This window comes from Lutra lutra, chromosome 4 (assembly GCF_902655055.1).
Source record: "Lutra lutra chromosome 4, mLutLut1.2, whole genome shotgun sequence".
In the NCBI taxonomy this organism is placed as follows: domain Eukaryota; kingdom Metazoa; phylum Chordata; class Mammalia; order Carnivora; family Mustelidae; genus Lutra; species Lutra lutra.
The window spans coordinates 183636737-183651230 of NC_062281.1; the positions used below are offsets into that span (position 1 = coordinate 183636737).

General features: G+C 54.8%; 1 protein-coding gene across 2 annotated transcripts in view; it reads left to right on the forward strand.

The window, feature by feature from the left end:
- Positions 1-14494, forward strand: part of TMCO4 (transmembrane and coiled-coil domains 4) — an 86986-nt gene that overhangs the window by 46916 nt on the left and 25576 nt on the right. For both annotated transcript variants that reach the window (XM_047725692.1, XM_047725693.1), the window contains 2 exons: positions 522-658; positions 3231-3315. In XM_047725692.1, the coding sequence (XP_047581648.1) occupies positions 522-658; positions 3231-3315 (222 nt within the window). The remainder of the gene's footprint in view (positions 1-521; positions 659-3230; positions 3316-14494) is intronic.

A 14494-nucleotide genomic window follows, 5' to 3' on the forward strand; every position in this document is an offset into this window, starting at 1 on the left:
CCGACCGGCCAGTGATCTAGGCTGGCCTTGTCGAGGGCAACAAGGGCAACTCGGCTCTGCGCCATACATCTGTCACCCTCCCCTGGGGTTAGCTGGCTAGCCCACACCAGCTGTAGGAGTGCACGAGAGGCTGCCCAAAACCATCCCAAGTCTCACATCGACTGAGGTCTCGCTGGCCAAAGCAAGTCCCACGGCGGAGCCTTGTGTGGCTGGCACGGCAGGAGCTGGGCACTGCGGAGCATGGCACAAAGTGGGAGGACACAGGGTGGAGGGACGAATCCAGGCCATCTTTGGAATCCCAGTCATGACGGAGGCTTGAACAGAAGGAATCTAGTCTGGGAATCCCGCACAAGCTGCAATTTGCTTCATTGCTACTTAGCAGTTTGGCAGCCCTTAGAAAACCTACAGGTTCCAAGTTCAAGGTTCTGCATGCGTTCACTGGGGCCTCCATTAACCAGCCCATCACTTCCCTGGAAGGGCCTCCCCACACTGCTTTCTTCACTGATATCCCTCCTCCCCAGGCATCGTGGCTGCCCTGACCTGGCCAGCCTCACTCCTCGCCGTGGCCAACGTCATCGACAACCCCTGGGGTGTGTGTCTCCACCGGTCAGCAGAGGTTGGCAAGCACCTGGCCCACATCCTGCTCTCCCGGCAACAGGTACCTGGGACTGGCCACGGGACGGGGGGCGGGGGCAAGAGGGGAGGTGAGCGAGCTGACCTGTGCACAGACATCAGCCCTAGAGACAAGCCACTTGGAGATAGTCTAGTGGCTTTGCGGGGGTGGATGGTCTTCACTGCCCCTTAGTTCAAGTCCCAGAAGTATCCCAGGATGAACCAGTGAGAGGAGAAGCTGAGATTGTGCATTTCTAGCAGGTGGTTAGGTAAGCACTGAAAAGCAGACATCTGCAGGCCTGGACAAGGCCAGGTGCTCCTTCCCGCAAGCATCCGAGCGGATCTTCAGTCAAATACCGTGTACGATGGTCAGGAAGATAAATAATTATCAGACTTTTCAAATTTAGGGACACCCAGGTGGCTCAGTCACTTAAGCGTCCAGCTCTTCCTCTCAGCTCAGGTCATGATCTCAGGGTCCCAGGGTCAGCCCCACGTCAGGCTCTGTACTCAGCAGGGCATCTGCTTGAGGACTCTCTCTCCCTCTTCCTCTGCTCCACATCCCCTGGTGCTCTAATTCTCTCTCTCTCTCTCTCAAATAAATAAATAAATCTTAAATTGGAAAACTTCCAAATCTGAATCCAGTACTTACCAGGGAAATGAAACTGCCCCCTTCAAGATGAACTTGAGTAAATGGAGACCAAAGTTTGGAGAAGCATTTCAGAGATGACTGTGAGGTTAGGATTATTGGAACCACAACAGTGGCTTCCAGCAGGCGGAAGTCCGTTTCTCAAGGAAAAGCTGAGGGAGGCCATCTTACACGGGAGCGCTTGCCGTGGTGGAGAGACCCGCTTGCCTTCTGGCGTGTTGCTCTGCTATCCGTAGTCTGGACCTCGTGGTCCCAGATGCCAGCCTCAGCCCCAGCCAGCAGGGGAAAGGAAGGGCCGAAGAAGGAAGAGCAAAGGCCTGGTTGGTAGCATTTCCACTGACGTCTCATCGACCAGACCCTGGTCCTAGGACCACCCCTCCAGGTGCACAAGCAGAGGAAGGCCGTCTGTCTTCCGTGTGTCTGTGAACCTAGCTGACGTTCAGCTACAGGAAAAGGGGAGGACAGACACTGAGGGACAATGAGCAGTTTCTGCCGCAGTGGGTAAACTGAGGAATAGACCCTCCCTCTGATTGCTGTGTCTTTGCCAGAAGAAATGGAGCAGTCCTGCGCCAGGTTTGGCTGTAAGGCAAAGACCAGAGTGGGATTGGCTTCAACAAGGTGGGCGTTCGTCCTCTCCCGTGGAACAGCCAGCTGTTCCAAAGGCCACCTACCTTCTTTGGCCAGTAGTGCCCTTCCTCCAGCTTCCGAGCCCACAGTGCAGCATCTGCAAATCTGCTTCTCTGTCCCTTGCTTCTGCCAGCACGTCACCTGTCTCACTCTGACCCTCCTGCCTCCCTCTCTGTCCTCTAAGACGGCACTCACGGGGCCCCGGGGTTTGGATGGAGCCATTCTCGGCGGGCTGTTACTCTGCCTCTCACGTGGACGGCCTTGCAGTACAGGAGCCCCAAATCCTTCAGTGTCATGGCCACGTGTCCTCTGCATTCAGTCTCTCTTTTGGTCCAAGACCGATCTGCTGGCACGACCTCCCCATCCCAGAGAGTCAGAGGCAGAAAAGTGGAGTGAGGGGCATGGAAGTCACACTGTTGCATCGCTTCTCATCCTTGGGCCTCTCTAGCTATAAGGGAGTCGGAAGGACTTTGTCCCCGGCCGGAGGGCTGTGCACCAGCAAAACTCAGGAGTTCTGTTAGCAGGGACTTTGCGGGGTGAGCAGGTGTTGAGGGGGATGAGCAGCCATTGCCACAGTTCCGGCAGAATTAGCTACTATTTGATCAAGGGTCTCCTGTCCTCGTAGATGGCGGGAGGTGGGAGGTGGACGGGGGGAGGGTTAATATTCATGTATTGGCACAAAACCAAGGAAAAGGAAGAGACTGGTGGGACCAGACCAGACCTTTGGAGCTCCTCTGCTCCTGTCCCTTCCTTCCATGTAGAACTGGCACCGATATCCCCCATAACTTTCTCCCTTTTAGCAGTTGCCTTTCCTACAAGTTCTTTAGTTAGAAAATCCCTCTCTGTGTCTATCTTACTACCTTCTCTTATGTAAAGCCAATATTTCAGTCCCATGTTCCCCTCTGGAAACAGACCAGTTCTCCCCCACATGTCCCTGCCCGTGTACCCATCGTCACAGCCTGGGCCTTCTGCCGCCTCTCCCTGGCATCCCACTTCACTGTCATCGTCTGCCACCCAATAGATGTGTCCTGTCCCCTGGGGAAGAAGAGACAGACAGTGGCTGGGTAATGGTTCGAGATGAAAGGGAATTAACCCAGCCAGCGGCTGCCTGTTAGCCTGGGAGGAAGCAGTTCCAGCAGGTGGATTCCTGAAGGAATGAGGGCCCTGTCTGTCCCGATTAAGATATCAGAGCTCCGGGACCATCAGAGTTGGGGGTAGCAGATGCATGATTCATTAAACGTGAGGCAAGCACTAAGGAGTGTACAAGGGCCATCCTCATCAGGGCAGATGCTGAACTGGCAAGTGTCCCCCACCCTCCCAGACACCTGTGTCCTGTCTCCCACAGGGCCGGAGACCTGTCACCTTGATTGGCTTCAGCCTGGGAGCCAGGGTCATCTACTTCTGTCTGCAAGAGATGGCTCAGGAGAAAGGTAAGTCTGGCTTACTGTCACAGATGAAAACGCTTCCCAAGTTCATCCTCAGGCAGAAGGTTCCAGGCCAGGGATCACGAGCCTTGTGAATGTCTTCCCAGTTCTTGGTGATACTAGTGTAGAAGTTAAAAGTGGTTTGAAAATAGACAAAACCAATAAGTCATTTGGAAATTGGTTTTATTTTTTTTTGTACTGTAAATTTGAGGGGCTGGTCCTGTAATAATGGTCCTATAGTAATGATTATATGGTCCTATAATAATGACGTTGGCCTTGGTGTTGTCACATGTGTGCTTGAGTGGGAGGGAAGAGAGATGAGAAGTCTGAAACTGAGAGGTATCGGCAAGGCCACATTCCCTCTGATGGTTCTAGGGGACAATCCTTCCTTGTCTCTTCCAGCTCCTGGCAGTCCCTGGCCCTCCTTGGTTTGTAGAAGCTTCCCTCCGTTCTCTGCCTCTGTCCTCCTGTCATCTTCTCCTTCCTGCTTTCTCTTCTCTTGTAAGGACAGTGTCATTGGGTTTAGCCACCCCCACTCCCCCCCCCGCCAAAGCCAGCATGATCTCATCTCAGGATCCTTAACTTTATAACATTTGCATAATTCGGTTACATCTGAAGGTACAGTTTCCTAAGAAGTTCTCATCCACAGGTTCCGGGTGGATGTCCCTTCTAGGGGAGCCATCATTCCAGCCACTAGACCACGTCTGGTGTGTGTTCATGCTGTCCAATTGACACACTTTGAGTGTTGGGACAGTGGGAAGCTTGAGTGCCATTGCTCTGGACCTTGGGTGGGAGGGGTCCCAGGATGAAGGGCCAGTTTCGGGCAGGTCTGTCAGCGGGGGACGGCCGGGGGAGGGAGGGGTAGAGCTCGGGGCTCTTGGAATGGCCCACAGTCTGCGGGACCCAGACTCACCCCTCTCCTGGTGGAGCACAGCAGCAGCAGGCCCCTGAGGCAAGAGAGGGAGCTGGTAATGACCCCGGCCCGGGAGCAGAGGGTGGGCAGCAGACAGGGGTTCACCCGGCCGTCTCCCTGGGGATTTTCTGGGAACGCCTCTCTGGGCCTTGGCTTCCCCACTCATAAAATGGAGTTATAATACCCGGCCTGCGTGCTTGCTTCCAGGGACCCCACACAGCATTTCTGCACCTTGTAGAGCCCTCCCTTGGTAACCAAACTGCGCTCCGGGACGTCTGTTTGCAGCTTGTGCTCTCAGAGCCATTGCCAACCAGAGGCCAGCCCTGAAGACGGGCCCCCGGCCACTCCCCCTGAGCATGTGACCCGACTGCCGACCCACTGCCAGCAAGCGAGGAGGGGCGGGAATGTTCAGAGTTGGCTGGATCTGAGGGAGCCAGACCTGCCTGACTGGTGTTATCTTCATCCTTGGCATCCCCAGAGGGCGTGGGACAGATCCTGGGGCTAAGGGGCCTGCTTCATTCCTGTTCTTTCTGTTTTGCTAAAATGCCTCCCCACCTTGGACTGGGGACCAGAGCTATTTTCCTGGTCACACAAGTAAGGCGGGTGTGCTGTCCTTGGCATTGACCATGGAAGGGCCAAGCCCCTGTGGGTGAGCCCTGCAGAAGAGGCTTCATCTTCTGTCATTTTGGAGGACCGCCCCCCCCCACCGTACCCTACTCCCTCGTAGCTTTCAACAGCCCCCTTGTCACTTGGTTTTGTCTGCATCGCTAAGCAATGGGGAGACACCTCTGTCCTATTTCCAGTAGCTTTGGGTAACCTGGGATCACCATCCAGAAGGGCCTGGGGAGTCAACTTGGAGCTGTCTGCACCAGGAAAATTCAGGCCTGGGTCAGAGGTCAGGCAGAAACCACCCAGGAAGCAGGGCTGAATCTGGGGCTCTGGTACCAGTGACTTTCCACTTCCAGCATAGAGAATGTCATACATTCTCTGTAAGTTCTTCCCCTAACTAGATATCACCAGAGCAGAACAAGTAAGAAAGTCATCAATTCCCTGCCTTTGCAGCTCTTCCTAGTACAGATAATCCTCCTGGGACCTTTTGGCCAGCTGGGAGGAGCCTCCTGGAGACCCACGTGTCTCCCGCCTTCAGCTCTTTGATCCCCTGTGGGAAAGGGCTTTGTTGGAACCACAGCCGCACCACTGACGTCCCCAACATCATGTCATGTTCTGCTCCTACGACTTTGTGCAAATGATAACAGGGCTGTCAGAATCTCTTGGGAGAATTAGGGGCTGCCATTTCTCATGCAGGACACAGGACTCTTGCTAAAAATGTGTGGGTTAGAGAGAGGCAGGATGGGTGTACCGGTCAGCTTCTGCCAGGGTGATGCTGGGTAACAAGCTAACCCCCAAACTCACAGGGTTACACCACACCCTTGCCATGTTCTAGGATCTACGGTGGTTCGCTTGTTCTAGAACAGGCTCTGTTTCTGGCCGTGGGTTGGATAGGCTTAGCCCCAGGCTGCGGGCTGCGCTCACATCTGCCCCCATATCTGCCCCATGCGCGTGTGTCACAGTGGAGCGGAAGGGGCAGCGGCCCCCCAGGGCATGTTCCTCTCAGGGCAGAGCACTAGAGGGCCAGGGCCAAGGCAAACCGCACGTGCACATTCTAGACCTCTGGTCGTGCCGTCTCTACCACCATTCGGCATCAGCCGTTCATTGCTGCAGACAACCTCTCCAAACTTATGGCTTAATACGCAAATAACTGGGTATTTCTTATAGTCCTGTGGGTTGACTAGGAAGTTCCTCTCCTCGTGCCTGGGCTCACTGGTGTGGTTGCAGCCAGAGCTGGAATGCTTGGAACATGGGAGCCGGCCTCCTTCACTGTCTGGCCGCTGGCTGGGGGTTCCCGGCATGCCTCAGTCCTTCCCAGCGGACCATGACTCCTCCATCAGGCTCACGTGATGTTCTCATGGGTTCTCTCTGGGCAGCATTTCAAGAAGGCAGGAGTGAATGGGGCAAGACCTCGGAAGGCCAGGTCCCAGAACATATCACTTCCACCACATGCTGTGGGTCAGAACAAGTCACAGGCCAGACCAGATTCAAGGGATCAGAGGGGAAATGCTTTCCCCGAATGCAAGGAGTGGCAAAGTGTTTTCGGCAATTTTTAATCTTCCGCACATTCAGTTGGCCAAAGAAAGCGATGGCCAAGCCCTGGATGGTCAGTATGAGGCAACGTGTTCTACCCACCATGGCGGGGAGAGGAGCAAATTGCCAAAGGGCAATCCAGACTCTGCCAGGGTAGAGGAAAGCTTGGCTTTGCAGCCCACGGAGACGTGGATCTGAGTCCTGACTCTGCTCGGCTGGGTTGCTGGGGCTGGGGAAGGACACAGCCTCCCTGTTGTGTCCACACAGTCCATATGTCTGTTTGCAGCAATAGGCTAATGTCGCCTGCGGGCAGTGGCAAAGGCTGGAGAACATGGAGGTCAGGCATCCAGCCCCATGCCAGGTCCTGGTGAACACGTCCTCTAGCATCTCACTCAGGCTGCGGGGCCCCCTACCAGTCCAGGGCTGGCTGCAGACTACCCCCACTTCTCTGAATCTGCTTCTCCCTGGGAGTTCTGGAAGAAATGTCATCCTCTGTGCTGACATCATCTTGCTCGTCCCTGCCATTCTCCCTCAACCCAAGCAGCTGACCAGCTGCCAGGCTCCTCATTAGCTGGAGGGACATGGTCTTCTATAGGACACATTCTCAGTTCAGAGGAGAAAGGCATGTCTGTGGCCCCAACTAGCATAAGTTACGTGTTAATGTCAGGTCAGTAATATAAGCCAAGTCTTCAATTTCCCTGCTGAACAGATTGAATTAATTACCATCGTCCATTTGGCTGTGATAGAAGTGAAGTCACCCTGGTGTATGTGCATGTGAGGCGGGGAACTGCCAGGTGGGAGACGAGTGGCCCCTCCGTGACAAGGGGGTGCTGAGACATTGAGACGTCCCTGCACCTCAGCCTTTTGGGGGCTGGTTCCCAAGGCAACTTCCTTCCTGCTCCCTGCTCCCTCCCCTGCATCTTCATGGCCCACCCATAAGAACTGGGGCTTCTGTATTAGGCAGACCTAGATTTGGGTCCCAGCTTCTTTGCTGACCAGCTGTGGGACCTTGGACAAATCACTGAACCTCTCTGAACCCCAGAGTGCCCATGTGAATATGGGCTTGATACATTACCTCGAAGGCTACTCAAGAGACAATGAGATGATGTATGTGGAGGAGATGCTGTGATCTGGGGACACTCAGAGTATTTCTGCTTCTCAACTCTGATCGGAAGATCTACTCTGCACAGGGAACGTTAGTGAGTGTGGTTAAAGTTAGTAGTTAGTGGCGTAGATGAAGGAGTTTGTCATTCTGTGTCCATTTCCCACCCCCACGTGAGACCAGGAACTCCAGGTGGGCAGGGTCTGTCTGAACCTCCCTCCAACCCCCCACCCTCCCAGGCCCCCATCCCCGTTTGTGCCTGGCTGGCACTGAGTGCTCAGAAAGATGGAGGGACTTGATTTGGGGCAAGGGACTCAAGCAGAGGCCGATGGGCTCATGCGCCAGGTGCGGACCCACTGTGCACCCCGCCACACAGAAAGCACTTATGTGCAGGATCTCATTCAGTCTGATAGCGACCCTGGGAGGTAGCCATACTCCATGCTTCGCGAACAAGAAAACACAGACCTCCAGGGTAAGCCACGCAAATCCCAAGCTTCGACCCCAGGGGACCTGGCTCCAGAAGCCTCACTCTCAACCCCTGTGCTATACTTTGCAGAGGACCTTGAACTTGAATGGTGGGCAGGGGTCATCCAGTGAGGCAAGAGGGAAGGGCATTGCAGAGAGTCAGGTTGGCACAGCAAAGGAGGGATTCTCAGGGGTGCCCAGCATTTTTGTAGCCTTGAAAGGAGACTGAGGTGGGACAGCAGGAGATGGTTAGGACAGGAGCCTGGTATAAGGTCTCGAATGCCGGGCTAAGCAGCTGGAACTGACTGGTTAGATGCTCAGCCTCTGAATCATGGAAGAAATGAGCAGCTGAGCAGGTCCTGTGAAAGGGTCTGTGCCGAGGAGCCTGTGTGTCGCACGTGCAGTCTGACCCTCTTCACCCCGTCATCTCACATAACCCTCCCCAGCAGCCCCATCGGGTTGATGCTGGTGTCGTGCCCATTGTACAGATGAGCAAACTGAAGTATGGACTGTAGGTAACTTGCCCAAATCACATGGCTGGCGGGTAGCAGAGCAGGCAGTCCGGCTAGGAGCTGTGTGATCTCTACCCCAGTGCCAGACCGTCTCTCCAAGCCACTGTTCCGCTCTTGCCTGAGCATCTTTTCCAGCTCTGGCGTCACTGTTAAGAACCACCTGTTTACTCGTCAGTCCCGCCGGCCCACTAACTGTAGCCTCGGAGCGCACAGCAGAACTACCTGGGCAATTCTCTTCCCAAAACCAATATGCCGGGGCTCCCCGCCAAAGGGGTCCGTCACCGCTGGGCAGCTGTGGCGTGCAGCCCCGGCCAGGAACCGCAACACAGACGGGCACCGGGGTGCTGCTGCTCTTTCTCATCCCTGCTCCCTGAGCCTACCTGCCCGCATGTACTAGGTACTTGATGGACCCATGAGAGTGAACCAAGTGGAGGAATGAGCCCCACCGCGCATCAGGGCGGGGTCCGCATGTCAGCCTCCCCCACTCTCAAAGCTCCTTGCAGGAGGGAACCACGTCCTGCTCAGCTTCGTGCCAAGCACAGATGCTTGTAAGTTTTTGCAGGAAAAAGGGAGGCCTTTTTATGTTGGTAACATAGCTCATTTGCATTTACTGAGAAAACCTCTGCATTTTATTTGTGTTTTACTTATTTTAAAGATTTTCTTTATTTGAGACAGAGCGTGAAAAAGAGAACATGAGTTGGGGATTGGGGAATAGGGACAGAGGGAGAAGGAGAAGCAGACTCCCTGCTGAGCAGGGAGCCCGAGACACGGGGCTCCATCCCAGCACCCCGGCATCATGACCTGAACCAAAGGCAGACGCTTAACTGACTGAGCCACCCAGGCACCCCTGAGAAAGTCTTTATTCTTGACTGTTCTGATCTTGTCCCCCCTCTTAGTAATGTCCCAACCCACCCTGTATCTGGACAGGAGGCAAGAGGGATCTTCACGGATACTCCAGAGGTCTGTCCCTTAGTTAGTCCCGGCTTACTCCCAACAGACAGCAGCTGTGCACACCTCAGTGGCCTGGCAGTCTCGGCCAGATGGCCCCTCCCTGGCCCAGGGTGAGTAGCCGCTTCACACCCTTGGCCTTCTCAGTGACTCCACATGGAGGGGCGTTTCTAAGCACCCCCATCCCTCATTTCCCTTTCTCTTTCGGAAAGTGAGGGAACTCCTGATAGTGCCCAGAAATGGGAAGGAGAAAACGAAACACCTACCTGCGAAGGGGAGCTGAAAGGTCCTGAATCCCAAGACTGTGACTCCCCGGCATTTGGGGTTGGGGTGTGGGGCAGGCCGAGGGCACAGGCGGGACTCCAGCAGCACCCTGTGGCCACACTTGTTTAACCCACACCAGACAGTAAAACAAATAGAAACACGGACACACACGTGCTCACAAAAATGCACACCTGCTCACACCCGTGTGTGTTTACACGGATGCCCTCCAGGGAAGCCCGCAGAGCCCGGCTACACGCACCCGCTTACCAGCAATGCGGCAAGCCACTGGTCCCCGGAGCTCCACAGCTGGCCATCCGGTCCCCTCACCCAGCAGACAGGGCACAGCAGGAAGGAGGGGACAAGACACAGGGCTTCGAGGCCACAAGGTGACGGTAACAGGCAGCTCAGCCCTTCCTCCACCGCGAAGCTGCCTGGTTAGGAGCTGTGAGCAGTGGGCTCTGGAGTTAGAGTGTCTGCTTGGAGTCCCAGACCCAGCACTCTGCCTGTCACCTGCGGCGTCTCCACTGCCCTGATGTATATGAAACACGGCGGGAAATGGGAGTGTCTCTGGGCACGCAGTCAGTGAAGCCTCTGACTTGTGATTTCAGCGCAGGCCGTGATCTCGGGGTCATGAGATGGAGCCCCACATCAGGCTCCACACTCAGCACGAAGTCTGCATCAGACTCTCTCCGCCCCTTCCACAGCTCAGCTCACACCTGCCATACAGCAGTTCTCTAAATGAAATTCACTCCATCAGCTCCTACGCATTTAGCACCTGGTGTGCGCTGGGCGCTGTGCAGGGCCCTGGGGAGACCGTAGTGAGTAAGTCAGGACGGCCTGTCTCCCTATGGAGTTTAGAGTCTGATCTTCACAAGTAACCCGCCATCTGAGACACGAGCTGGGGTCTTGCAGGGTTGGCAGTGACGTGCGTCAGTCATCTGGAAAGCACCTAGCACACAGTAGGTGCTCGGTATGGGGTGTTCTTACTGTCCCGTGCTACCAGCTTCTAGGGCAGCCGGCTGGTGGGGGCTGACATCCTTAACCTGAGTGTCCTGCCCTTGGGGGAGACCACAGGCTCCCATAAGCACTGGGCTTAGGAAACAGAAGGAAACACAAGAATCCAGCCCCCTCTCCCACCCCTAGACCTGTTCTCCTCCTGGTCCTCTCACCAGCTGACAGTGGGCACTACGATGCTCCAGGCACAGCTAAGTACAATGCACACCACATTTTATTCGATCTGCACGATAATCCTGTGAGAATCTACCTATCCCCATTTTACAGATGAAGGAATGGAGGCTTACAGAGCTAAAGCACCTAGCCTAGGCTACCGGGCTGTAATGATGCAGCGGGAACTCACGTCCACCGTGGCTGGCCCCTGCTCTGATTCACAACTTTGGCCGCCGATCCTTACAACAACCTAAGGTCAGGATAATTATCTCCCTTTTGCAGCGAAGGCTCCGTGTGAGGCCAAGTGATATTTCCAGGTGCGTCCATTCGGATGTTTTGGCCTTAGATCCCCATCAGCTGTCCTTGCCACAGAGCTGCCGGTGCCCGAGAAAGAAAACTGCAAGTTCAGGGTAACTCCTCTCTGCTTGGGCAGAGCCTCCTGGGGCTGGGTCCCTGTCTTGCCACCCAGAAGGTTCTCAGCCTTCTCCCAACCCCAGGGTCCCCAACCCCACGTGAGCTCAGACACAACCTTTTCAAGATGTGGCTCTCAAACCCCCCCTTGACAAGTGGTTTAAACACTGTGTTGTTCTGAGGAGTTCAACAAACAGCTTTTAGTAGTCTTGCCAACATAAGATAAAACACTTATATTCTAAGGCACAGAAGATGTTGCTTGGAGCATGGATAAAAAACAGCATCGTTTCAAGATTGTGTGCACAATAGCCTCATGGAAGGAAGTCTCTGGAGCAATTAGAAAGGAAAATGTGTTTTGGGGGGGCCTGGGTGGCTCAGTCGGGTAAGCATCCGACTCTTGATTTCGGCTCAGGCTGTGATCTCGGGGTTGTGGGATCGAGCCCGCGTTGGGTTCCACACTCAGTGGGAGTCTCCTTGGGATTCTCCCTCTGCCCCTCCCTACCCATGCACTCTCTCTCTCTCTCTCTCTCTCTCTCAGATAAATAAACAAATCTTTAAAAAAAAAAAAGAAAAGAAAAGAAAAAAGAAAGTGGGTGTTTCTTGCAGAAAGGTGTAAAGCAGTCAAACTTGAAAAGGCCATGCTTAACTCACACACACTTGCACACACATGCACACACACACACACACACACACACACTTTAGGAACAAGCACTGACGAGGTGACCCTCTTGTTGCTTTCTCTCAGAGGACACAGGCACAGCGTGGGCTTGCTTCCGTGTGGGGTGTTGGCCGCGACAGGGTGGGACGTGGTGCTTAGGCCCTCGTGGAGCAGTGTTAATCACTGAGCCTCACGACAGCATCACGAGGCGGGCAGTCCTTGTCCCGTTTTCCAGAATGGCGGAGAAGGAGGCAGAGACCCAGAGAGCTGAAGGGATTTGCCCGAAGGCAGAGCCGGGGAGGTGGCCGAGCTGGGGTTCCTGCCCAGTACCCAGGCCCTCAGTGGGGGCCATTCTGCTTGGACCACCTGGGGGTCTCCCTCCCCGACCAGAGGGTGGTCAGCCTCATGGAGGACCTGCCTGTTGGGTTCAGCTCCTTCCCAGGTCTTGGCCTATAGGAGGTGCCCAATACGGGTTAGTAGTTGATTCATGGAAGCCCGGGAATGCAGCCATGACATTGACCATGAGCACTGCCTGCAGAGGACAGCACACAGCCCCCTGCAGCCTGGCCTTGCCTCCCAGTGACCCAGGGCACCCGGGCCCCTCTGCTTCCAGACCACCCACGCGCACACCCCACGCCATGATCCTACCCATTCCCAACTGAGACAGAATGTGCACCTGCCAACAAACGTTTGTGCCCTTGGGCAGGAAATGCGTGGAGCCAGAATTCCCAGAGATGAAGGGGTGCCTTCCGATTGCCCGTCCGCCAGCCGACGGGATGAATGGGCTCGGGGAGTGACGGACCCGCCAACCAAGGGTATTTCTGGCTCCGGCAGGTGGCAGGGGTGGGGGAGCAGCGCCTGGTGCCAGGAAGAGCCACCATCCAAGCACTTGCTGAGAGGCTCTGGGCCCCCAATCGTAACGGATTGCTCATTTCTCCATGTGTTTGCTCTAAAAGCTTTCAAGAATTAAGTAGCTGGAAAGCGAGCCCAGCTCAGGCTGACTCATGGTCACAGGCTGAGCCAGGAAACGGCCGCGTGAACCAAAAAATCGGTTCCGTTTCAGTTCATTGACGCATTTATTCTCCTCTTCATTCCAAAAGGATTTGAGGGGAATTAATTAGAGACATTACATATTGTCCCTGCCCCATGGCCCTGTCCACATAGTCAGCGAGACATCTGAGATGTGCCAGCCCTCCTGTCAGCGTGTTCATTCCATAGATAAAAGGCAGCCAGGCGTGCTGCACTCCGGGCCCCCGGGGTGTGTGCACTAAGTGGGTCCTGGCCGCCCCCCCAGTCCCTGCTCCATCTATAAGCTGGTGCCACTGGATTGCTTTTCCTGGATCTTCAAGATGCAAGGGACTATGGCCGCCAAGCCAGATGACATCAAGGAGCGCTGGATCTGGAGTGTAGAAACCCGAGTTCAAATCCAGGCTCCGCTACTCTGGGGGCCCTGAAAGCAAGTCACTCCACCTCTGAGCTTTGGCCTAGTTGGTAAATAGGGATACTGACGCCTCTCGGGCTGGTTCTGGGCTTTGGTAACTTCTGTTTATCGAACACTTACCATGGACCAGGCACGGTGCTAAGCACTTTGCTTAACGTACAGACAGTGCTAAGGTCTAGGTATTGACACTCCTGTTCTGTCTGTGAAGAGGTTGAAGTCAGGGACTCCAGCATTCCCTTCTCCCCTGTGTCACCAGCCCCTGGGATGGGACCTGGGACAGGGCAGAGGTGCGATCATGTACGAATGGAGGGCCCCGGCTTCAACTCTAGCACTCTGCTGGCCTTTCCATGTAGCCGATGTGACAACACAGTGCTTGCCATGCAGAGGACCTCAGTACACAAGAACGCCTTTGTCCCTTCTCCATTCACTCATCCAGGTGGCTTTCTCCGAGGCTGTAACACACACTGGTCTGAGCTTGCCGTAAGACAGGATCATCTTCCGATGGCGTTTCCCAGGACAGGAATGATTCATCAGAACATGGGATCCATTTGCTGTTTTCATCTAAACTAACAGGGTCTTTCTGCCAGGCTTGGCTGCAGATTAGGCCGCTGACTCCCTTGGGAAGTTGCTTGCATTCTCTTGGGGATACAGACACCCTTGACTTTGGCCGTTGCCACCTGCTGAAACGCATTTACTCGCACGGTGAACCTGGATTGTCACGGTTGTAGGAAAAAGGCAAGGATTGGTGGGCTTGTCTCACCTGGCCTCTGGGGCTGGCCTCTCTGCTCCACCATCAGCCCACACCCCCGACCCCCAGCGCCTACTAGATGAGCCCACTTACCTCTAGAAATCAGCCTCTCCCCCTGGAGTGTCTTTCCTACCACCCTGTCTAACCATTTGTAGACATGCTTCTTCCTCCTAACTGTGATGTTAGAGGGTTGACTCTATGACTCTATGAGAAGTTGTAGAAGGCCACAGTTCTTAATGCCCCAGGGTTAAAATCATGGGCTCAGGGTCAGAGAGCACTGGGCTCAAATCCTGGTTTCACTACCAACCTTGCGACCCTGTGCAGGCTACAGAGTTTCTTCAAGCCTTCCTCTCGAGTAAAATATACCTAATGATACCCACCTCATGGAGATACCATGAGGATGTAGAAAACAGC